Here is a 27,315-nt window from a genome sequence, read left to right as displayed (position 1 = left end):
CAGAAAAAAGACGTAAAAAAATTTGAAATTAAGCTTTAATTCTTTGAAAATATGGAAAAACATGAAAAGATGATTTAGGGCAACAATTTGGTTGCATGTAAACGATAAAAAAAAGTACTGTTTAGACATGATGCATGAGTTTTAATAGGGCGTGTGGTCTCCTCGAACAGCTAAGACTGCTGCACACCTGTTTGCCATGGATGCGATGAGGTTATCGATCAGACTTTGGGGAATACTGTTCCACTCCTCAAGAAGTGCAATCTGCAAGTCTCGGACAGTAACAGGCGGCCTTGGTCGCGCAGCAATGCGTCGTCAGAGCATGTCCCAAACATGCTCGATTGGATTCAGGTCAGGAGAGCACGCTGGCCATTCCATACGCTGTATTGTTTCAGCTTCAAGCATGTTCTCCACCAGACGAGCTCTATGCGGTCTGGCATTATCATCCTGGAAAACAAAGGAATCTCCAATGGCTCCAGCGTAAGGGATGACATGAGGTCGCAGTATCTCGTCTGCATGCCTTCGGGCCGTCAAAGTGCCATTCCGAATGATATGCAGGTCCGTACGTCCGCCTATGCTGATTCCACCCCATACCATCCAACCAGCTCGTCTGTATTGTGACCTTTCACGAACGAATGCGGGGTTATTTCTAGTGCCCCTGTCCCTCCATACCAGAACATGTCGGGTGTCAAACTCCAGACTGAATCGGGACTCGTCTGTAAACAGCACTTGGCTCCAATCATGTTGCTCCCAATCTCGATGTTCAGCAGCCCATCTTCTTCGGCCGCACGGTGGCGTGGGGTCAACGGAATGCAGACCATTGGCCTACGTGCATAGAGCCCTCCCTCATGAAGCCGATTACGTACTGTTTGGCTGGACACCCTTCGTCCTGTTGCCAAGAGCAACCGTCTTTGCAGCTGCGTAGCATTCTCTGTTCTGTTTCGATGGGCTGTTAACCGTATATACCGGTCATCAGTTGCTGTAGTGGCGCGTGGCCGACCTTGCCCTGGTCGAATAACATTTCCTGTTTCTTGGAATCGATTCCACAGCCTTGCAACAACACTTCTGGCAACTCCAACAGCGTCCGCGACACTACGTTGTGTTTTCCCGGATTCCAGTCTGCCTATAACACGCCATGCCATGGATTCCGATAAATCACGTTGTTGAGACATCCTCAAGTCACCTTGTCTAAAAAAAAAAATACTGCGCAATCGAATTTCACAGTTACGGCAGTAAAACAGACGTTTCTGCAATATCCAGATTTCTGCCCTTATCTCCTTTTTCTGGTTTTTGATGTCATGAACTTTGATTTGCATATGAAGTTTTCTTCTTCCATTTCCTGTTAGGCTTTAAATTATGGATGATTCATTTTATGTTACTTATCGGTATACATCTTTGCGTAATTTTGTTAAAACCATGTGCTCCCCTAATTGTTTTGAGCAGTGTATATAAAATTGATTTTCTGTCTGTCTGTCTGAGCATGTGTGTGTGTTTGTTTGTTTGTTTTCTCTATACAAATCTACAATTTTAGATCGATCGTTGCCAAATTTTGCATATATACTAAATGGGACACGACTTGAATGATAGGCTACTTTAAAAGTTTGTCAGAGCAGGGCAAATGCCTCAAATGGGTAAAAAAACCATGTCAGGCAACAATGGTTTTTGGGCCTCAACAATCACTTTCCGAACGTTTACTTTGGTTTCCGTGGTTCCCTAGCAATGCGTGTAAGACGTGTATATGCCTTTTACAATGGTTTGTCAATTCTTCAACGCTCTGTCAGTATATGTATAATATTTATGCCTTTATAATAATTTGCCACATTTTCAATACTCCCAGTAATGAGGTTTTTTGAATGACGTCATAATCATCATCGGCATCGCTTTGAGGGTCAGAAAAAGGGTGATCCTCATAGACATCAGTGTTAAAATTGCCGATTATAATGTAGAAATGCAGATATTTGGCGGGGTTTCCTGTCACATCAATAATTTTAAAAAATTTTATTGAATTCTAGATTTTTGAAATATTGAGTTCGTTTAGAGATATACGAAGCCCAGGAGATTAAATATGAAGTGATTAGCCAGACCTACTTTTGAGTTGAGATCCATGCAATAACATTGATTTCAACTTTTTGTTTATATATTCTCAAGTATGAAAATTAATGTCTCCTTATTGTCAAACTGCATAAATTTTCTCTCTCTCTCACACACACACACTAGATTGTTTTAAAATTAATTATGGGCTCATAAAGTACATCGAAGAAATTCCACAGTTTTAATATTTTTTGAAGCAGAAACCTGCAGATGAATAACTAGAACTTCAGGAGGGGGTGGAATCGAAATACTTGGCACCCCTTGAAAAAGAAAAAAATTTATATATTCATTTTTACGTTTCTTTAATTTAGATTTGTTTATTTCATGAGTCGCACAGTAAGTGGACATATTGGTTCAACTTGAACACGGTTTGTATGTCCCTTAAACAAAGAGGGAGATATCACGTGATCCAAAAAGCCTCATTGAAGAAAACCCGGGTATTATAGCTAGTATGTATATATATATAAGTAACATAATCTGCACTCATTTTTCTACATAATCATTTAGGTCGACGTCCCTCAAACTTTCTGAACCTTAGGTCTAGTGAATTGTCTCAAACAGTTCGGGTTGTCTGTTTAATTAGTTATGTGGGTCTAATTTATTATTTGAGCCTAAGTCTCCAACACTGTTGAAACCGGTTAAAAACTAGAGTTTTCTCATTACATCAGTTCAAAATCATTGCCCTCCAAGATCGTGTTTTATTTTACCAAACAAATAAGTCATATGAGAACAAATCGGGGCCGTAGGCTGAATATGGCTTTACTTCTCATTTGAACTTTTCTAGCAAGAGTGACAAGCTGTGTGGGGATTGCATGCAATAAAGGATCCTATTCCTTAATTTGAAGGATAGAATACACTCTTCCATAGGAAATGCCTGGCATGCTGGCAATTTCTGTCATCCAGAATTGCTGTGGGCCAATGGGAGATATTGCACTCTTGTCATGTACAGCAAAGATTTTGCAATAAATATTGGTTGAATTCAAGCATTTGGTGCATAGAAATCTAACTGTTCCAAACCTCCAATTTGGAGTATTAGTCCAGCTGATGAACTATTATGAAACACTTAGCAAACACAAATAAAGGAACTAGAAATAAATGTCTCTTGAAGCAGGTATGTATATTCTACATCTGTGGTTATATATAAAAATTTGTCTTACGCCAAATAGGACAAAGCTTACATGTTGTAAACAATTCTGGGTTTATCACCCCTTGTGATAAACCCAGTGAATGCATTTTTTATTCATTTTATCAAAATTTGTTATAAACTCACAAGTTACTTCATTGAAATATCAAAAGTTGAAAATGTATTTATAATAATTTTTTTTTATCATCATATTTATGGAATATTTTCTTTAAAAGAAAAATATTCATCAATACCAAGTTCATTACTTGCCAAACTCATTAGGTAATTCTACTTGATTGCTGGTGATGTCACCACCACACCATAGAATTGCCAAATAACTAAAATTTCAGAAAATATGTGTAAAAGTGAAACAGGAACTTCTCAGTGTATGAGCTTTCAATTAATAATGACTCAGGTTCTTCAATAAAATGGGTTCTAGGAACTCAGAAGAGGTGATGCCTCTAAGAATAGAGTGACATCACTGAGTGATAAATCGTTTCATATTTATCAAATTTACCAACTTTTTGGATATTGCATGTTATTGATACTGCACACATCTGATAAAAGTAATAAATGTGATAAAATTTATCAGATTTACCTAGATGATAATGCATAATCTCTCACTAATTTATTACCTTTACCATAAAATATATGCTGTCAGAGAAGATGAAATCATGTGAAAGAAAAAAAAAGCACTGTAAAATATTAATTTATTTATTTCGAACCAACAAATGAATTATTTTTGGAAATTTGGTTTTTAAAAAATGTGTCTGATTTAATTTTCTTTCTAGATTTACCAGAATTGCGGTATGAAAATGACTTGAAATCTCTTCATGATAGCGTTCGATTTGCTCACAGAGATACACTCTTTCATTGTCAAGCAATTTTCGTTCGCTGGTTGACCCATTTCACCCAGTGCTTAAAAAAATCCCTTGTCACATTTCAACCGCAGCAACAGGTCATAAATGAAATGTATGTTTCTAATTCACCTTTTTCTAATTTGTGTGTAACTGAGTTATTAATAGTTTTACTGTTAATTTGACTAAGTACAGAGAGATCTCCATCATTATTTAGTAGCAGACCACTCTTCATGGTAATTTTTTCTCAGAATAAACAAAGGATCAATATACTACAAAATGTTAAAATTTCACCTACATTTTAAAGTCAGATGCAGACTGTCTCATTTCTTTTTATATTAAAAGAAGAGTCTCTATTTTGCCCATTACCTTACTACCACTCTTCAATATAAAAATTGATGCAGTGCTCAATAAAGAAAACATCTTCTATGGAAGGATTTTTCCCATTTCCAAATGAAAATGGGGTTTTTGAAGAAGCTCCCAATCATGTTCAGGATCTTGCAGTTGTTAGATTACAAGTCCTAATTGAAAATATCTGTTGTGAGAAGGATGCGGACCATTAAAAGTATCTGTTAGATTATCTGCACAACCCTTTCAGCTGTAAAAAAGCAGAGGAAAGAGTCATCATGGGGCGAGTTGTTTTGTATAGTTAAAAAAATTTATGAAATTATAAATGCTATCTGCACTTATCACATCACTTCAGTGAACTGGATAGTCTCCAAAGTATTTCCTTTTAGGGGTAATAAATGCTGGACATCATCCTACAAAGCGAAGGGATAGTTTCATCTTCTCGACGTAAAGGATATGAATGAATCTCTTTCTCCATATTCTCTCTCCAATATAGACAAACTAGAATTTATTCAAAATAAATCCGCCCACTTCATTTTAAACTATTAGTCATCCTCCGTCTTCGTTACTGAACTCAAGCGCCAACTCAATATTCAATCACTTTCCACCCATAGACATATCTCTCGGTTAAAAGTCCTTCATGGCCATTTTCATATCAACACTTCTAATTTTTTAACTCCAGCTTCATACTTTTCCAATAGAATTAACCATTCCCATAAATTGAAACTCATCTTTGCATCCACTGATTGTTTCAAATTCAGTTTCTTTCCTCGAACAATAACATATTGGAACAATGTCCCACCAAACATTTTTGATTGTACAACAGTTTCTGATTTCCTTTGTAACATCAACTGTCTCTTTTGTCAAACTTTACCACAGCATTCCCTTGTATAGGCCTCGGCTAAGCAATATTGAATGAATAAATAAATCTGTTTAACTTGAATAAGTGTTTTGCCAGGGGTTAACATTACCTGTTAAAATTTGTATGATCTATTCAGCAGCATAATTCACTCATTGTCTATTCATGATGAGAGCAGTTTAAGAGTCAAAGATTTCTTTTCTTTGTTTTTATATGTTGTTCTTCAAAAGCCTCTTCTTCTAATATTTAGATTAATATAAGATTTAATTAGAATAAATTTATTCATTTTATTGCATCATATTGATAGTAAAGATAATCTTTAGCAAAACAGATTTTTCTTGTATTTAGGCCCGAACACAACGATGTAAACCGTCCAGGGGTATCATCTGAAGGTGAAGGAAGTCAATCATCAACAAGTTTTTTATCTGCTACTTCTGTTACTTTAGATAGAGATCCTAGTAATACTTCTTTGAACAATGATGAGCTTTCTTATAGAGATTACCTGGTAGTGCAAGACACTCTGTACTCAAGCAGGGAAAACATCAATTTCGTCCATGAAATATTTAGGCAGGTTAGTTGTTTGGACTTTTTCTTTACATTTTGCACCAGTCAAACCCTGCTTTAATGAATCAGAAGAAACAGACAATGTTATCTGTTAAATCAGTGAAATAATTAAATCAGGGTTAAATTGATCAGGAACATAAAACACGTTTAAGGGCAAATTTTAAGAGCAATTTACTTTGAGGTTGCTATTACAATTTATTTCTGAAAACGATTGAAAAAAAAAAGATCTAAACTTACGAATAAAGTCAGGATACATGAAAAAAATTGTTTGATAGACATTTGTTTGGTACAACCAACATCTTTATCGAATTCTGTCTAAATTGCCAGTTTTTCACTAATCGAAAAACACTTTTTTAACAGATGACCTGTTATTCTTTGCTTGTCAAGACCAAAAACTTGAACTTCATTTCTTTACTGAAATCTAAACACAGGAACAGCACAATGTTTTATGGTATTGATGTCCACCAATTGGACACTGAACCTTCCCAGTCACAATCTAGGTGGCTTTATTGCCTCGTTCACTCAAAAACGAACAGATTCCTGGTTTCTTTGTTTGCCTATGAAGAAGAGCTGAAGATCAAATCCTGGCAAGTCAAATCTCCAGATTGAGGTTTTGGGTGACGAGATAAGAAAAAAATTAAGAACAGTTCGGCAGAAAATTGTTTTATTGAGAATTTTTATTCATTAAAAAGGGGTTTGACCTTTATTTTCGTCAGAATTTCTGAAAAAGGTAGTTAAAGCTAGGAATTTGTTGGATCAGAGTTTGTTGCATCAGGGTCCAACTTTATTTATTAGCCTGAAGCTATTCAAATTCATTTCTAATAATGAATTTTGATTTTAGTCAGTGAAACATCTACATAAAATATTCTACAGACCAAGTAAAAATATATCTGTTGAGAGTTCATTATATTAAGTAACAAACTATAGATATAACTAGAACCCGGATGTTGACGAAATTTGAATTTTTATGCATTTTTCAATACTTTTTCACTTTTAAGTCAGTTTTTCATTTTTAAGGCATTTTCAGGATATTTTTAATTTTTGAAATTTTTAAAAATAAAAATTGGGTTGAAAATGAAAAAAAAAATTCCATTACTTTCATCACTTGAATTGTGTCTTCCTTTACAGGTGATAAACACAGTTTATATAAAATCAGTTCCAGGTAAATTTAGAATTACTTAAACATTCCAAGAACTGGCCACTCTTAACCAAACAATAAATGGAAGATTGAATTCAAGAAATTCTGATCCTATATGGGATGATGAGAGAGAGATAAATATTCATTCCATATGGTATAGTACTTGCATGTACAACTGGGAGAATTTTGAAATCTGCAAATTCGTGTTGTGTTGAATGATTTTGATCTGTAAGAATGTTGCGTAATAAAGTTGTTGATTGTAATCTTAATTTTTACTTGAGAATATTGAAGAACTGATGACGTATATAAGATCAATCTTCAGCCTTCTGGTTTCCATTCATCAGTCCTTGCAGAAAAGTGTGTAGCTTATTGATGCTATCGGAAAAATCAGTGTGCTAAAAGTGGGGTAGGCCAATTTGCTATTATGAAATTTGAAAAAAATAATGTGGGGGAAAAGCAGACTTATTGCCGGCAGAAAATTTTTTGATGCCCTGATGTCTTTATAGGAGCGTCTGAAATTGAAGAGAAATCAACACTGTGAATATAGATCAGATCTCTCCATCCAAATATCCCCACTAACATCTGTTGATGTTGAGAGAAGTTTAGCTTGTCTTTTCAGAAATTTGATGAAATCTAATGTTGAGAATGAATGTGATTTTCAATAGATACTATAAGAAATTTTTTCCTTTGACATCCAGTTAATATAATAACTGGTTCAGTTTCTAAAGAAATTTGTTTTGTTATTTTAATAGTATTTTTTGTCATTTTTGAGAAATTTTTTTCTAATTTTTAGGGCATTTTTTTTAGTTTTTAGAACATTTTTTATGGTCATTTTTCATGATTTTTTAGGTCAACAACATCTGGACCTTGGTTATAACTTTTAGAGCTTTCAATTTATAACTTCTGACTGTTGTGATTATTTTTTAAATGAGTGAGTAAAGTGTTTGAATGTATAATAATAATGAATAAAAATAAATGCAGACAGGTTTTCTTTTTTCCCCAAAAAAAATCGCCAAAGTCGTGGCGGACCATACTGCATCTGTTCCTAAACAAATCACACTTGTAGGAAGGTATGTGAAGCTGTGAATTTTTTAGCAGGAATCAATGAGCAATAGATTTTTTCCTGCCTTATAGTTGAATGGTTAGTATTTTAGTCTCTGGCTGTGCTGAACTTGGTTTGAATCCCAGTTCAAGCATGGATTTGTTCTTACACTAACAATTTCTACAGTGTCAGGACAGATCACATGAGTCTCTTGAAAAGAGATATAAAACTTGTGTTCATTTGCTTTTTGCAGTCTGGTCCTCAATTTAGAAATAGATAAGTTAGGGGTGAAATACTATTCCAGAAAATACTGAAAGTGTTCATTATTTGCTTTTATTAAAACCTATAAGGTTTTAATAACCTATAAGGTAATAACCTATAAGGTTTTAATTTATAACTCCTATGTGATGGCCACTGACTTTCTGCAAATTCATTTATTTTAACCCTTAAATGCATAGCTTTTCATATATGCAAAGAGTTCATTAGGGGTCATTCAAGTATTACGTCAGCATCGAGAGGGGTAGGGGTTTCGGATTTGCTGACTTTTGATGACGAGAGGAGTTTGGAGGGTGCTTACGTCATCAACCACCCTTTTTGAAGATATAAAATATTCTAAGCTGCTGATGAAATTTTGCTGACAAGAGGGGGTCAAAAATGGCTAAAAATCTGCTTACGTAATACCTGAATGGCCCCTTAGACATTCATTACTGCAGCCAGTTTGAAGATAAAAATTCAGAATCAATTTTGCACATAAGCTGACGTCATTTTCTTTGCATTTTATATTTTGAATTTGCTGGTACATGTCCCAATTAACGACAACTCTTTGTTGCAGACTATATGTAGCTGTGATTTTGCTGATTTGTTGCAATGTTTTGTTTGCACATTTCATTTCTTTTTTTACTTTGAAGTTTGCAACCTGAATTTTTTTCTTACTGTAGAGTGAATCACTAAAAATGTAGTTATGCATTTAGAATGTAATATTACTTCAATGCATCTATTTTGTGGGTAATTTTTGGGGATCTATGAGGCCTCTTTAAAGCCCTATATAAGGAGTACAATTTGAGATAGATTTTTTAAAATAATTTCTGTCAAGCAAAAAATCCCCTTCCCCACAGAGGGATTTGCACACTTACCTCTTATCGAGATGTATGAAAAAACTTCGAACTGCCTTTCAAACTCTGCAGTAAACTATAAGTCACAGTTTATGTACCACTCATGTGCAGAACATGACCAGGTTTTCTGAACATTGTTCAGCAGTAGTCAAAAAAGCGAATAGAATGCTTGGTTTGAATTTCAAAAAGTTCTCTTCACGTTCTCCTAAAGTCATTCTTCCGCTTTTTCGAGGCTTAGTTCGTCCTGCACTGGAGTATGCTGTAAGGTTTTGGAGACCAAACCTACAGAGAGACATAGACTTGGTTGAAGGGGTGCAGAGAAGAGCTATGCGTGTCCTTATTGGCACACAGAGCTTCAGTTATGAAGAGAGACCTCATTTTTTGAATATGTTTACATTGGATGAACACAGATGTTGGGGAGATATGATCAAATTTTTCAAAATTTTCAGCAGGATGGACCAGTTAGTATACTGTCAATTGACTGCTTTTACAAGGGGACACTAGTATCGATTGGTAAGGGACAATGCGAGATTATGGTGTCGCAGAGAATTTTTCTCTAATAGGGTTGTTAATAAATGGAATAGCTTATACCCCGGAGGTAGTAAATTGTGTAACACAATTGACACGTTTAAAAAGAAATATGATAAACATGTTGGGGTAAATCGAGAAGTTATCCATACTTAGAATAAGACAATCATAAGTATTCTTATGAACATTTATATAATATTTCATCATGTATATTTATTGTTTGTAATTGCATTTTTAATTGGGTTGCTGTATTTTTGAAATATATGACATCCATATTTATTATGGGCATCTTTTTCTCAACCACCTCGTTGGGCATTTGCCTGTTGTGGCGTTGTATTTGTATTTTATTTGTAAGTTGAGGTGTTAGCTGTTACTCTTTTCAGGTGATTATGTAGGTCACATAATCCCTTTTCATCGAGATTATTAAGTAAGTTAACAACCGAAGGTTCATCAATAGAATATCAACATTTACATCTCCAACTAATATCAAGTTATCAACCGTAATTTGTTTTAGGAAACTAAAAAATTCATAATTTAAAAAAATCTATTGTAAATTCATGTGTATGATAAATTGCCAATACAGAGAAGTTCAAACTCTTACTTTGCATTAAAATACATTCGGCGGATTAGATCTGATGAACTTCAATTTTATCTAGTTTCATCCATTTAAAAAAAAAAACCCATCATACTCCCAGATCTAGACTGATCCCCACAACAGTAAACTTTATCGAAGGTATCTATATTATATAAAGTTGTTTCATCTTTCAAAGATCCAAATTTCTGACAAAATTAACACATCAATATCAGACAGGCAATTGTGAAACAGAGTGAGTAAATAATCATAATTAGCACTCATACTTCTGATATTTAAGTGCTATAAATTAACAGAAATATTAGAGTCGGAACATGCGGAATTAAAAAATGAATGTAAATCGTCTATTGATAATAAGATTTGAGATGGATTTATATCATCAGAGGAAAGTAATCATTTATAAAATTACTCATTGAATGAGACATTTTCAAAATCACTGATTGATTTAATTCTATAAATTCTAGATGATTCATTCTTACGTAAAAATATTTTACGTCCCTTTAACCAGCAAAATTTGAAATCATACTGTTTTAAATTTTTTAGCATGATACAGTACTTTTTTAGATTGGGAGCCACATGTTCATTGACGTAAACAGGTATATCCATAGTCTGGGGTTGAAAACTTTACCAGTGAAATGCTCGGACTTTATCTCTGAGCGATTTAGACTCAAATTGAACCACTATGTTCTTTGGGCGATGTTTTCTATTTACTGATAAACAGCACGAATGTTGTCCTTGAATTTACAGTCTATAGTATCCTCAATTTTCTCTAGTACCATAGTTAGATTTTCATTCTCAACAACTGGCAATCCAGAAATTTCTAGATTCTTTCATCTAGAGCATTGCTGTAGATCTGACACCAAATCACTCAGGTTTTTTACCTCAAGCTTGAGTTTCATATTTTCAGATTTCAGTTCGGACTCGGTTTGCAAAAATTTGTTGGCGACTTTAAGTTGCTGACAGATTTTTGCAAACTGAGTAGAAGATCATAATTAAATTGTAGTGAGTCTTTGAATTCGTCCAATTTTGTAGAGATAAATGCCTTCAGATCATTGAACTGAGACTGGGAAATCGAGGTACTGAAAATGCTTTAATAGAATTCTGTAGGGTTGTCTACAAAAGTATTGACCAAAATTGACAAACTGTTTCTCTCTTCCTTGACATATCAAAAGCATTTGAAAATGTCAAGCACGAGATCTCACTTTATAAATTATCTAACGCTGGTTTTAGAGGTGAAATGTTACAATGGTTCAAGTCTTATCTAAACGATAAAAAACAGAATTAAGATAAATAACTCTTAGTGAGTACACAACTATAACAAAGAGAGTTCCTCAGGGCTCTGTTTTAGGTCTGATTCTTTTCATCATTTTTATTAACGATCTATGTACACTGAAACTCTTTGGTAAAATAATAACATACGCGGATCATTCTGTGATTTTCTATTCTTGTACTGATGTACATTCGCTTAAAAGACAGGTTGAACACAGTCTTCTAATAATCAATGATTGGTTCAATAATAACGATATGAAATCGAATCTCCAAAAAAACTAAATTTATTTATTACAGTTTCATTGGGGATAGCAATTCAGACATAGTACTCAAATCACATCTTACCGACTGCTCAAGAAATGATTGCAACTGTCCTAATGTAAATAGAGTTTTTTTTTTTGGAAATATCCTGGAATCCAGCTAGACTCAAACTTGAAATGGAAATCTCATGTTGCTATACTAACCAAAAATCTTAGATATTTTCTCTGCAGGTTCTATCATCTTAATAAAATTGTCCATGCTTCCATTTTACGAACATTATAACTACACATGGATATAATCTTCATTACAATATGGAATAACAACTTGGGGATGTGATTATAAAACCAACCTACTTCCTATCATAACCTCTCAAAATAGATTTGTTAAACTTTTAAATCATTCGGTTTCAACTTCTGGTGCTACTGTCAAAGACATTTTGGGTTTACGACACTTGGTTGTCTACAAATCGATATTGACACTTCATAAAAATAAGAATTTATGTTCTCCTAAAACATTCATTTCTTTGAGGAGACCTGGTGAAATATTTGAAATCCCTTTACATAGAAAAGAGATATTTAGAAAACACTTCGTCTATTTAGCTCCCAAAATTTACAATACCTTGCTATTTGAATTAACAAATACAGCTTCATATTCTAAATTTAAAAAGGAATTATTTAGTTAAATTGCTGCTATCACTAACATTGAAGACTATTTTTAAATCTATATCACGGAACTGCGAATACAGTACTTGAATTAAAATTGCCGCTTTATGTTATGTTATTAACATGTACATTATATATAACTTTGAAAATTCTTTTGACTATGGTCATTGATTTCATTGATTGGTTGTCAGTACGGTCATAATTACCCCTTCATAACTCATATATATCGATACACTTGCATATGTTTAGATATATCACATTATATTGTATTGTAATTGTGTGTTTTTGAACGACTTTGATTGAATAAAGTTTGTGACTATGAAAAAAAAAATTCAGTGCAGGAACCTAATACTTGTACTCATAATTTCCAATGGACATCCCATTAAGAGTGCGTTTATATAGAAGCCAGGCAAGAGACTAAATAAGAAAAATGTTTTTTTGATCAAGCAATTTTAAAAAAATTAGTATTTTGATTATTTTCTGTCATTGATTATATACAAATACCTCAACAGGCAAAATGCCCAATGAGGTGGCAGAAAAAAGACGTCCATAAAAAATATGAATGCCAAATATAACCAAGATATAGCAACCCACAAAATAAGAGCAATTATTTTGAGAAAACAAATACACACTGATATAAAATTTAGATTATTTTGAGAATAAGCCCCAATGTATTGTGCAAATGAGCAATGGTACAGGTTTGATGCTATATAAGAGAAGTGCTTGAAAACAACACACATATACACTCGTGTGCAAAATTAAGAGAATTTGCACATTGTGTCTATTTTCACAAAAAGTACTGAACCAAAGGTACTCATAATGCCACCGAAGAAGTATGAAAATATTCAGTATCGAATACGTAAGCGTACATGTACATGTGGGTGGAGCTGTGACCATGGAGGGGATGATAAGGGCACGAGGCATTTTCCATGATTCGTGTGCTCATACTCCTTGGCTACATTCGCTGTGTTTCTCGCAAGAGTTTGGTAAATTTTACAAGCTGTAAAGTAAAATGAGTAGCCACAAACGTATGGATGACGGAATGAGATTGAAAATCGTTGGTAGATTGGAGGCCGGGCAATCACAAGTGCATGTAGCTACAGAGCTAGATGTTACATCCAGTGTCATCTGCAATTTTTGGAAACAGTTCCAGGACACTGGATCCATATCAAGAAGACCTGGACAAGGTCGTCGAAGAGCCACAACAACCTGTGAGGATCATTATTTGACATTTTCAGTGTGGCACCACAAGACTGCCACAGCATCACAGCTCTCACGTGAGCTGCATGCTGCCACTGGAACTCGAGTTTCACAGTTTACTGTTGCCCGAAGGCTTCATGAAAGAGGGCTTTATGCCAGAAGACCCGCTGTTTGCGTCCCGCTAACTGTAGCACACAAGAGAGCTCGTTTAGCATGGTACAGACAACATCAGCCTTGGACCACACTTCAGTGGAGCACCCTGCTCTTCACAGATGAGTCGAGATTCAGCCTGAACACTGATTCTCGACGTACACTCATCTGGAGAAAGCCTGGTACCCAATACTATCCCTCCCGCATCAGGGAAATGGACCACTCACTATGGTGGTGGAGGTGTCATGGTCTAGGCAAGCATCATGTTGGGGGGCCGCACATCCCTCCATGTGTTTGGTAGAGGATCCATGACTGCTAGGAGTTATAGAGAGATCTTAGAGCGCTATATGTTCGACTTTTCAGGGGCACAGTTGGCCCTCGGTTCCTGTTCATGGAGGGCGCGGTAGCCCAGGTCGATAAGATACTCGCCTAAAGTACCAAAGGATGTTTAGAGGTGTCGCGAGTTCGATACCCGGTTCGTCCTTGTCAGAAAACTTTCCTGACACAGGGGTACAACAAAAAAACGGCGACTTGACCGCAGCAAAAAATTGCTACCGCAGGGAGTCCCCCATCGAGGGGTTAGCGCACCAACCTCTCGATGAGTATAAAAAACAAGCCTGCCGTTCGGAATCGGCAATATATTGTAGGTCCCGGTCTAGTTAGCCCTCGTGTGCAGAAAATGACCGTGGTGCGACAAAAATGATCAAATGATCAAATGACCTGTTCATGGACGATAACACTGGTCCACATCAGGCTCACCTGGTCAACGATTATCTGGAAAGTGAGGATATTCGGTGTATGGAATGGCCAGCCAGATCTCCTGACCTAAACCCTATAGAACATGTCTTGTATGCTCTTGGGAGGGCAGTTGCATCTCGTCATCCCCCTCCGAGAACCATCCCGGAACTGAAAACTGCATTGCTGCAGGAGTGGGACTGATTGCCACAAGGACTCCTCAACTGCATCGTGTCCAGTATGCCGTCGTGCTGTGCGACCTGTCTGACTGTGAGAGGGGACCATACCCCTTATTAGACTCATTTTCAGTTCGATCTCGCTACATGGATTTGCAATGGTGAGCTTTACCGACAATCATGCGTGCATACTATGACTTTGGTATGTTACATCTCTTTCTCTGTTATAACTGTGTATTTGTACCAAATTTCATTAAAAATCTGTCCACTAGTTTTTCAGAAATTTAACATAATGTGCTAATTCTCTTAATTTTGCACATGAATATATGATGTCAACATCAGCAAACTGAAGGAAGTAATCCAAATATCAATTTGTGAAAAATCCTTCATTATCCAGTTACTTTGAGTAAGTAACTTGAATAAGTGCTCACTATATAGTCAAAATCTTTGATTTTTACGACATTCAACTGGAATTTTTATATAAGTTACTCTATATAGTTGGCAATCAAATTATGATAAAATAAAATTGATGTTTTTGCTCATGCGTACTTAAAAATTTTCTTAAAATGTTCATGTGTCATTGAGTATTGAATTGTTTAGAAAATGAAATCCAATAATTACCACTCAAAATATAAGAAATTAATACAAATACAATGCCACAACAGGCAAAATGCCCAATGAGGTGGCTGAGAAAAAGATGCCCATAACAAATATGGATGTCATATGTTTCAAAAATACAGCAACCCAATTAAAAACTAAAATTATGAACAATATGTACACGTGATAAAATTCTAAAATATACTAACACCAAAGAGCTGTTTCAGAGGAAGGGGGGTGGGCTATATTAACCTTGAAACTGCTATTTGGTGTTCAAATTTGTTGTAGTTTGAGTGGTAATCATTGGATTTCATTTTCTACACTGTGCTCAAAAGGTATTTCCTTTATATTAAATTGTTTGATTTCAAATTTGATTATAACTTGTCTCATGTACATTGTCAAATTTTCTGTGTTGAAATTTTTTGGGAGGAACATTTATATCTTCCTGAATGTACATTATATTTTCATGAAAATGCTTATGTATTACTTGTACTTTGCATTGCACAGTTACTAGTAAAATGTTTTAAGAAAGTTAAAAATCATATTTGCTGCTTTTTATGACTCAAGGTTGATCAAAAACATCTTTTTCATATTTAATTTCTTATTAGTACTATTTTCTCTAGATGCAATCCTAACTAAATCTTCATTGGAAAGGGTGAGCTTAGGCTCATTAGGCTCACATACCTGACATTATTTCAGACTTTTGGCTGTATAGTAAAAAGTGGGAATAAAATAATTTTACCCTTATAAATGCATAACTTTGCATCCATGGAAAGCATTCTTTAAACACTCATTACTGCAATGAGTTTGAAGACTGAAATTTTTAATTTTAATCTTCAATCAGTGCATGATGAGCATGAGTCGTTACTGTTATTATCATCATTGCACATGAGGTGAAGTCGTATTCTTCCCATTTTGTATTTTGAATTTGCTGGTAGATGTCCAAATTAATGACAGCAACTCAGTGTTTGTTGCAGAGCATATGTGGCTATGATTTCTATAAGTTGTTGAAATGTTTTGTTTGCAATTTTTTGATTTCATCTTGAAGTTCGCTATCTAAATTTTTTTCTTAGTATAGTTTGAAAGTTATAGTTAGGAAAGTTAATATTACTTTAATACATATATTTTGTTTGATTTTTGATGCTTTACACACCTTGAATAAGGCCCTGTATAAACCAGTACAATTCAAAATATAATTTTTTTAAATATTCTTCCCATCTTTCTATACACTGAAAAATGGAAAAAATTATCAGCTCGAAAAAAAAATTAGTTTAACGTTTAAAATATTAATTTGTCTTCTGTATTGCATTTTACAAATGATAAATGTTATTTCATTTGTAGGCATTTCTGATGCATTTTACTTACTCATCAACTATGAGAAGAGTGGTGGCTGTATACAGAGAATGGATACAAAAAAATGTATGACGATTTTGACACAATTTATTGTTTTTGAAATTAACTGAAGATTATGGTGTAGTTATGAAGGTTTGTTACTGGTAACATATTTTAATGTTCTTTCTTAACTTTATATCCATGTGGCTCAGAGCTTAAAATGCTCTACTCAAATACTCTCTTTATGCCTTGAATACAATCTTGAATACCATTAATCTTTGAAAAATAATCGTGGTTGGCATGAGGGAAAGAGTTGTGGAACAAATAATTTGAGGTCCCATTATTTTTTATGGGGAAGTTACATTTGATATAGGGGGGTGCGAAAGTTTTGGATTACGAGTACGTTCATGGAACAAATTATGCTCGTAAACCCAAAGTTTCACTGTGAGGTACGCTGAAGTAAGCAAAACCCAATATGATTTGTAAAATTCACTTCACTTCTGAGAATGGTTTCTGGTGAAATTTTTCTTTTTTGTACCTACTCCATTTTTCAGTAAAACTATGTTTGGTGCTCTAGCTGCTCTTACTACGAAACTTTATATGGAGAAGTTAGGTTTGTGATCATATTGCTAGCTGTTGTGCCTATTACATTTCAACTATTTCTGAAAAATTTGAATTGATCTAATATCAATATTTTGCTATCAAGTTCTTCCTTTCTTATTATTTAATCTGCCATTTTAATATAATCATGATATTTCTTCAGGGAGAGTAGGAATTAAGAAGATGGCACATCTCCTTCCCCATTTTTCCTGTGGTGGGACAAATGTATATACACTAACCTTGTACCTACAGGGGTTAGACAAAATAATATGAACACTTGTAAAATGAGACAAAATTTTTATTAATAGGCTGTTGGCCCTCCTTTTGGATTAATTGCAGCTTGTATTCATCGTGGAATGGACAAATACAAGTCATGCACAACAGTCACTGGGATACGTAGCCACTCCTCCTGCAATAAGGTCACTAATTCAGAGAGAGTCTTTGGAGGTGGAAACCTACTGCGCAGTTTGGCCTCCAAAATACCCCACAAAGGTTCAATTATATTAAGATCAGGGAACTGAGCAGGCCACACGAGGTATTGCAGTTCATCAAGCCAGTCTCCGACAATTCCAGCAGTGTGAACGGGTGAATTACATCTTGGAATACAGATCGAGAATCAGGAAACTAATATTGCACCATTGAATGAACATGGTCGGCCAGAATACTGACATAAACCTATGCTTTAACCCGCCCATCCAGGACAGTGGGCCGATAACATGGTGAGACATGACGCCCCACAGCATCACTGATCCCCCTCCATGCTTAACAGTAGAAAGGAGACAGTCAACATCATAAGCTTGTGCTGGCTTTCTCCAAACGTAAACACGTCCATTAATCTGGAATAATGTGAACAAGGATTTGTCTGACCAGATGACATTCTACCATTGTTGTTGTGTCCAATTCTTATGTTCGTCACACCATGTTTGTCGTTTCAAAGCATTGCATGGTGTCACCAATGATTTTGGAATAGTCGCTCTACCTTGTATATTTGCTGCATGCAGTTCACTGCGGATAGTTTTTGTCAATACACCTTCCTGTAGATGTGTATTCATCTCAGATGTTATCTGGGATGCTGTTATCTTGTGCTTTCTGGTCACAATCTGCTTCAAAACCTTTCTACTTCACCAAACACCAACTCTGGCCATATCGCTATATTGCAATTTACTGCCATTAGTGAGATGGGTTGGAAGTGAAGGCGCTGTCTATCGGTGGGCGCCTCGAGTTCGTTAGGGAAAATATCTTATCTATATCCTCCCTTGGGTTCAAACCCGGGACCCAGACAACAACCTTCACAGTGGTAGACGAGCATCTTACCACCATGCCACTCGGGCACTCAAAACCTTTCTGGGTCTATCAGCCATCTTTGACTTTCGGCCACTGTTATTCTTGGTAGATGTCTTTCCCTGTTTGCTATAGGCTGTAATTACCATCAACACAGTACTTCTCCCGATACTAACAAGAGTGACCGTTTTCATTACTGTGGCCCCAGCAAGATGGGCTCCAACAATCATGCCTCTTTCGAAATCTGAGGTCAGCCGTAATGAAGTTTTAATGCCCCAATATACATCGCATCCGAACGCTGTCACTGCTACGACTAGACTGATGTGTGCACATTATTGCCCACTAAGTGGAACTCTTCCACACTAGAGGGCGGGCGTATATGACAGGTTCCCTCGATTGTTTTTTGCACAGGTCTTCACATTATTTTGTCCAACCCCTGTATTTACATTGACTTATCCAAATGTGGTATGAAACTGAAAATATTGAAAAACTCCTGAGTCAGCACATGCTTTTTTTAAAGACCTGAAAGATGAGTGTCGAGAAGTAGAGAAAGAACAAAGTTTCATAAATACATTCATTGCAATAAAAATTTGCACACCAAGAAAGAGTTGTCTGAATGGAATGAAGTTTTACATATGTGAGTACAACATTGATTATAAGTAAGTGATTACATAATTAAAGCAAAAGTATCATTTGTTACAGGAAAAACTACAAATGAATGGAGGTTCTAGTACCCTGTTAGCACCTTTAGCTTGAATACACGATGCAATATGGGTGGACCTGTATGGTGTCCTGCATCATCTCATTCCACAATTACTGTAAGCGCACCTCTAATTCACTCAAATTCCTAGGTTGCCCAACTTACCGTTCCAATTGATCGCAGTTGTGCTCGATTGGTGACAAATCTGGGGATTGGTCAGGCCACGAAAGGGTGTTAATGGGGCAGCCTGTGACAACCTTGCTGTGTGTGGTCGAGCATTGTCCTGTTGAAAACTGCCTCCTGGGAGCCCTGCCATGAGTGGCAACACATGCGGCTGAAAAATGTCACGAATGTACCACTGGGCTGTCATGGTACCGTGGATAAATATTAGAGGTGACCGGATGTTGTATGTGATGTCACCCCCATACCATCACACCAGCTGTGTGAATGCTGTGCTGCTGTATAAATAGTGAAGGCAGGATTGAGGCGTTCGCCACGGGGCCTCCACACACATACACGGTTGTCATCACTGCCCAAATTGAATCTCGATTCGTCTCTGAAGATGACCTGGTTTAATTTAATTACAGTCCAATCCCGTTGAGCTCGACACCACTTCAAATGGAGGTGACTGTGAGTGGATGTTATTGGTAGCACATGTAATGGGGGGGCAGTGATACCAAATGTTCTTCAGAAGGTGCCTCGTGATGATATGTACAGACACAGGGGCCTGTACTTTAAGCTGCTGCCTGTGTCCAAATAGCGGACAATGATGCAGTTGAGGCTGTGCATGCTTGTTGAGTGATGTAACGGTCTTCTCAGATATCGGTCTGCTGAGGGCTTCTTGAGCCTGGCCGCCGTGCATGTGACCTCTCTCTCATCCACTGGTCCCAACACGTCACAGTAAAGTCAGATTGGTCTAAGTGGCAGGCTACTCGCTGAGCTGATCACCCAGCTTCCATCACCCCAATGATTCTTGCCCCTCTCGAACTCTGACAGCTGATCATATTGTCTTTGAGGATGGCATAACAGCATCCCTAATGAAAAGCATCCCTCTGCAACAGATTAAGTGCAGACAAAATTCCTCCACATACCTTTTTTTATATGCCAAGGAGAATGAAGTTCAACACCCTCTGATGGCATTACACATTGTGCAATCATGCTGTGCATCGAACCATTTGCATATCTGCCAGACAGGACACGTATCTTCATGCCAAGTTTCGTTACAATCGGACAATTATTTCTTGGTGCATAAATTTTTATGGCAATGAGTATATTGTTAAAACCATTCCAGAAGCAAAGGTTGGTGACTGCGTTCTTGTCAACCTGACAAATAAAAAGTGAGTAAAGATGCTTGTTGGACAACTAACCAAAGTTTAGACTCTTCTGGAAGCACAACTTCAAAGAAGAATCACCACTACATCTACCAGTCAATGGCCCGACATTCAAAACAAAAATTATGATTGTAATGGATGAAGTTCTGTCATTTCCTTCACCTATCAAGCTTGATAGTCTGGAAAAATTCACATTTTTCTTCTCATTCCTTTCATATAATGTTGGTTAATATTATTACATTATGAGTTTTCTACATACCAAAGTTGTTAATTGATGTTTTTTATCACTAACCAGAAAATAAGCCTTGGCTTGATTTTTCAAGATGCTCGTAATATAAGCCCGACCCCAAAAATTGGCCTGTTAAAATCATCAGCCAGATGAAGGTATTCTGTAGGTCTGTTGCTATACATGACAGGTTGTCTTGTATAAAGTGATATTAATATACAATAATGTAATTGACATATGTATTTAATGATAATTCAAGTTATGCTGTAGTTTTAAGTTCCCAAAAATGGCTAATTTGGACAAGTGGAAAACACTTCCAGAGTAATGAATCCTCAGAATGACTGCTATTTCCTCTGAACCAGATCATTTTTTAATTATTACTGCTCTTTTAAAAATATTTCAGAATTTAATTTAATGAAGCAGGAATATTCTTCAACAATGAGAAATTCAGGAAAAAGAGAAGCATGTGTTGAAAGTTTGGGTTCGATTTAAAAAAAAATTTATGGTTCTGGTTATACATAGCTAAAGGTTTTATTTTTGATAGATCGGGACAATTTTGAATACATTTTCTGCAGGGTTTGAAAAATTTGGAGAAAAATAATTCAGGCACCATCCTGATTTTTCAGTTTTCATTATCCAAATTCATTTATTTTATCACAAACAATCTTGCTACAGTTCTGCATACAACTCAAGGTTCAGATACAATTATGCAGACGTGAGTGTGTTTGTGTGTGAACAATTATTCCCTTATTGTATGGTCAGTTTTATTGATCAAATACATAGTTTAACATGCACCAAAAATATATACAGTAAAACCTCGGGAAGTCGTCACTCCGGTTAATTCGTCCCATTTTCTTCCGTCCTATCTAGCTTTCAACGGAAACAATGTTATTAAACCCTCGTCACATTAATTTTGCTTAACTCGTCACTATGAAAAGTTTGAGAGTGAGGAATAGATGATTTCTATGGCTTTCTTCAAAGAAATAGCTTGATGAAACATGTCTCAGAATGTGTAGAATCTGAAAGTTCTTGCTCTTTGGTTTATTTTTCACACCAGATTTTTGTGATTAAAAGTGATAAGATTTTCTTGAAGGCGTTGCATATATAAAAACTGAGGTTTCCATTCATTGAGTTAATGTTGTTGCTGCTTGATAGATTCACTAAAGTCTAACTTGTTCTACCACTTTCGTTAGTGTAAGTTCTGCACCCAATTGAAACTTTTCACTCAGTGCTTTATCTTGAATACCAACAACAATATAGTCATGTTAGTTGATCATGCAATTCTTCATAACCACAATATTCAGCAAGGCTGTATAGAGAAAAAATGAAGTTATTTACTGATTCTCCTTGCTGTACACATTTGTTGAACTGTGCTCATTCAAAAATATTATTTTTTTAAACGATGAAATGATCACCTTGAGATGAATGACTTTTTCACAACTAGTTCATATTTTTTTCTTTCAACATAAGTCAACTTAAAAGAGGTATAAATGTCCCTTGCCTGTTCACCCATAATATAAATCACAGAGTTTACCTGCTCCAGGCCCCCCACATCCTGGAGCAGGGTCCCTAGGCTGGGATCTTTTGCAGGCCCCCAACCAGACTTTCACGGACACTTTATGATGAATTTATAGCGTGAAAAAGCAAAAACATTGTGAAAATCGTCCCGGGCGCCAGGGCTGGAGACTTGTCAGCCCACCCCTTGTGGGGGCCGTGACCTGCTCTTCTCCTGTCTTGATCGTCCAAAAGCTATCCGGACTCTCTGGAAGCAAGTTATCCATCTTGACCAATAAGCAGGCCTTGCAAATGTGAAACTTTCCGGTTATATTTGTGTTACTCAAATTGCAAAAGTAAAGTTGTCTGGAGTAGAGACATGTTTTCTTTTCTGGTTTAGAGTTCCTTGCAACTACTGATTTTGATCTGCTAGATGTGTATCAGAATTTTTTCTGCTGCTGTTTACTGCTGTCACCATGTTTTGTATCACTTTTATTAACCAAAGAAGACACCACATACAAAGAGAATACATTTACACATGACTTTCATTTACACCCCCATCCAGACGGCTTTGACCAAACTATACTGTTCAGATGATGATGATGGTTGTTGTTATATACAGGGCAGCCATAATTTCAAAAACCCTATTTTAAAGTAGCCTGCAGGGAAACCAGTCATCAGAAAATTTTGAAATTTTATGGAGGAAGTGATGGGAATTTGTTTCAGGTGGAAAAAATTAGTTTCACATGTCGCTACCAGAGTGCTTTTCACTTTGAATACCTATAGTAAACATATAAATTTATGTGATGTCACACAGCAGCTTTTATAAAACCTAGAAATGTTTGCAGAGACCTTGTTTCTCAATGTGTTTGCTGCTCATGATGACAATAAGTTTACGAGATCGCGCTTTTTTGGTCAAATTGTTTTACCAAAACAGTAATTCTGCAGTAACGGCTCTACGGAAATAGCGTACTTGGAAGGGGATTCGAGAAGGTCCAATGAATGTTAAAAATCTTTGGAGTATGATAACGAAATTTGAAACCACAGGATCGTTTGCTGTTCGTCCTGAAAGAGGAAGAAAACCTGTTTCTATAGATGCGGTACAGGAGGTTTCACTTCAGGTGGAAGAGGACAGAGCTTCAAATTCTCATGGTAGCACTAATGTGAGGCATGTAGCACAGGCATTGGATAGGCCACGTTCAACTGTCCATAAGATCATGCGGAATATCCTGCGATATTATCCGTACAAACTTTCACTTGTGCAGCAAATGCTTCCACATGATTATGATGCTCAACTCCAGTTCTCACTGCAGTTTCTATTTCGCGTTGAGGTCAATTCAGAATGACCTTGGAATATCCTCTGGACAGACGAAGCACATTTTCACTTGGATGGTGCAGTCAATACTCACAACTGCCGAATTTGAGAACCAGAAAATCTGCATGCTATCTTAGAGGTTTGGTTGTATTCGCCAAAAGTGACAGTATGGTGTGGATTTACTGCATCATTTATTCTCGGTCCCTATTTCTGCGAGGAGTTACATTCTACTGGTCCAGTGACATGTTCAATCACTAGGAAGCGATATACATTGCTGTTACAGAACGAAATTGTTCCGTCTTTTCAAGCACGTCACCGCCTTGCACACACAATCTTTATGTAAGACAGAGCTCTTCCACACATTGCATCGTGTGTTAAGAATGTTCTTAAAACACATTTTACAGAAGAACGTGTCATCAGCCAGCATTCCCCTAATCTATGGCTTGCCCGATCCTTGGACCTTAACCCATGCCATTTTTGGCTTTGGGGGCGTTTGAAACGTATTGCAGGGGTGGGAACTCTGCGCCGCACTGCGCCAAAACTAATACCTTGCACCATCCTGCTCCAATAGCGTATTTTCACATTTTTTTGCGCCAAATAGCGAATTTTGCTTCAGTATGCCCGAAATTTCGGAAAGGACGCCAAAAAATTTTTGTTCCTGCTAGCCACGAAACGTTTCTTTACGAGAAGAGCGTGTTTTATTCCACTATACTTAAACTATAGGCCCCTGATCGGGCTTTCCATCGCGAAACCCCGATATTGTCCGTGATCGTGGAACTGAAGATGGTTTGCAATGCCTTTCAGCTTTAAAGTGCAAATTCGAGTGTTTCCATTAAAAAAAAAGTCGTCACTGGAAGCAGCAGAAAGTGTGTGAACAAGCGGGAGTGTGTGAACAAGCGCATGTTTGCCGAATTACGAATGTTAGTTTAGAAACTTTGCAGAATAACGAGCATTAAATCGCCAATGTTGCCGAATAACGAGCGTTAAATCGCCAATGTTGCCAAATAACGAGCGGTAAATCGTCAATCTCGCCAAATAGCGATTATCAGATCGCCAAATAATGAGTGCTGAATCGCCAAACATCGAGTTGATTCTTCCGAAATTCTCTCCCATTTTGCAACAATTTCTTTCCAAGTATAAAAAAATTTAAAACTTATAAAAAAATTTTAGCTCATTTGAAGTGCTGCTGTTGCAGGCAGCAAATAGTGCCCTCAGTAAGCAAAAATCATCTTAAATCGACGGGTGCAAAAAATTTTATGACAGCCGCTCTTTCAAACAAGGTGTCAAAAGCCTAAAACACCAAAAACAAAAATCAAGCTGACGAAAAGATGTTTGATAACAAAAGACAGTGCAGTTTTATTTTGGAAAGGGTTGAGGGTTAACGATAATATTCTTGTTAATTTCACTGCTCCAATTTATAAATATCTGCTCTGAATCCCATATTTTGCTGCTCCAAATCCTGAATTTGCTGCTCCAAAACTGCTCCAAATCCTGAATTTTGCTGCTCCAAAGCAGACTTAGTCACTTCCCACCCCTGGTATTGTAAGTCATGACAATCCAAGAACTTTACCTGACCTCAAAGGCAGCATTTCACACCATGTGCTGAACATCTTCCCGCACACACTTCGGTCAGTTGTGGAACATGCCATCTTGCAATTTCACATGGTATCTGAAAATAATGGCCATCATGTGGAACATGTTTTGTTGCAGTAACAATTGTAAAAATGTTTAACAATCGTTAAAATTGTGAACGTTTTCCTAAATGTGTCATTTCTTAATAAAATCCCTCTGGTGGCGACATGTGCAACTAATTCCCCCCCCCCCTGAAACAAATTCCCATTACTTCATGAAGTCCTCCACAAAATTTCACAATTTTCTGATGTCTGGTTTTACCTTTAGGCTACTTTAAAATAGGGTCTTTTAATTATGGACTCCCTGTATATAACTGCCAAAGCCCAAAATTGGCCAATTTGGAACGGGCCTGGTCACTTTAGGAATTGGCCAGTTTCAGTATAAATTGACTAGATCAATGTCCGAATTTTGGGCTTTGGCCAGCCAGTTCACGAAGAAGTGGCCGGTGATCCCTGCCTAAAGTCTGTTAACAAAAGGCATGATTCAGGATCATTGTCAGGTTGGCATATTTTTTCATGATAATTATGTCCATGTTGGTTATGGCAACCCATCAAATTGCAGTCACGATGCTGTAATAATATTTCTCAAAAAATTTTGCAGAAAAAACTACATTTTTATAGTTTTTTCCCTGAAATTCCATTTTTTTCTCCTCATCACATGGAGCTAATCCAATACATATATAGACATGTATCCCACATTGGCGATTAAAAAAATAGATTTGGCTCCTACCGGACTGTCTTACCAAAAACGCAAAAGCACATTGAGCTTTGGCCAGGGATCTCTGGCCACTTCCCAAAATGGCTTGCAAAGTACCGAATCATTTCTGCAATTCAGATTTTGGTCAAAACTCTTGGCCAATTCGGGAATTGGCTGCACTTCTGGCTTTGGCAGTAACATATATATAAACACAATTAACATTGTAAGTTTTTTGCACATAACTTTTATGGTTCAAATGAATTTTTCCCCTTTGTTTATACTTCTATCATTTATGATAATTTTGTGAATGATTTTAAAAGCACAATCAGCCGCTTGCCGCACTCATCAAAGGCAAGTGGAACCCTTGGCCAACTAAAAATGAAATTGATCTTGAAAAAAGAACACTGCAAAAGATAAGTTTTAGGATTATCACTGCAAGAAGTATGATTTTAAAAACCTGCTGCCATATTTTTAAGAAGTTTCTTTGACTTCTTCAATGTAAGTGCTACGTTGAATTTTCCCTAATGAGAAAGGTGATTCCACTTACCTTATGTAAAAGAAATGAAGTATATGTGCACGGGCGGGCAGAGTGTGAAAGGAAAAAAAAGAGACGATGAGAGCAAAATGAAACATGTCTAGTCAGACAAACGAAATTTACTAGAAAGAAAACAGAACTCCTTAAGTAAGGGGAAAATTGCACATACTGGGAAAAACATAAATAAAACGCATAGTGAGAGGGGGAAATGATATACTCCAACACCCTCACATTATTTGACCCCATAACTAAACATAATGTTCCCTAATTTTTCAGCATTAAGTGCTTTTGTAAATATCCTTTGCACGGGTTGACTTTAGAGTCAATACTTTATATCAAATGTCCATTAAACTTTCATTGATTTTCTCAAGAACAAAAATATATCAACGTGTTTCACACAATTACATTTAACACATAATTGCTGCTGGTGAGTGATATAGCACTTTAGCTGTCGCAGTACTTGAGTCATGTGTTTGCTGACACAATTTTGTAATTCAGTCTTGAGTTGCTGTAACCACAGAAGTTCTTGAAGGGCTGGACTTCTTGGCATGAACTCTGCTTCTGTTTATTAAAGATAGACTGTTTGCTATTTCTTCAAAATCTGGCTGGTGACTCTGGTGTCATTGCTGAAGACATAGCCTGTAGTCGACTTACGGTCATTTTTATCTCCAGTCCAGTATGAGTCAGTGTAGCCAACCAACTCTCATCTTTACCTCTGGAACATGATCTTCTCGATGGGTGCCCCCTTATGTGTAACCTTGATTTCTGAGGGAAATCTTCCATGTGAGGGTCGTCACTTCTAGTCTCTTGGGTGGAATGCCTTTAGTTGATATCTGAAAAATGTGAATTCGGGCTTTGTCACCTTTATCATC

General features: G+C 36.5%; 1 protein-coding gene across 3 annotated transcripts in view; it reads left to right on the top strand.

Annotated features, from left to right (window-relative positions):
• The window catches only part of LOC149073033 (ral GTPase-activating protein subunit alpha-2), a 405,837-nt gene that overhangs the window by 33,349 nt on the left and 345,173 nt on the right, over positions 1 to 27,315 (top strand). For all 3 annotated transcript variants that reach the window (XM_089246694.1, XM_089246695.1, XM_089246693.1), the window contains exons 8-10: positions 4,003 to 4,183; positions 5,624 to 5,846; positions 16,643 to 16,720. In XM_089246694.1, the coding sequence (XP_089102820.1) occupies positions 4,003 to 4,183; positions 5,624 to 5,846; positions 16,643 to 16,720 (482 nt within the window). The remainder of the gene's footprint in view (positions 1 to 4,002; positions 4,184 to 5,623; positions 5,847 to 16,642; positions 16,721 to 27,315) is intronic.

The sequence above is a fragment of the Pholcus phalangioides genome, unplaced genomic scaffold (genome assembly GCF_987345545.1).
Source record: "Pholcus phalangioides strain wild (caught in Gottingen) unplaced genomic scaffold, Ppha-v1.0 ptg000017l_1, whole genome shotgun sequence".
In the NCBI taxonomy this organism is placed as follows: domain Eukaryota; kingdom Metazoa; phylum Arthropoda; class Arachnida; order Araneae; family Pholcidae; genus Pholcus; species Pholcus phalangioides.
Note: the sequence above shows the minus strand (reverse complement) of the source record. Positions and strands in the feature narration are given on the sequence as shown.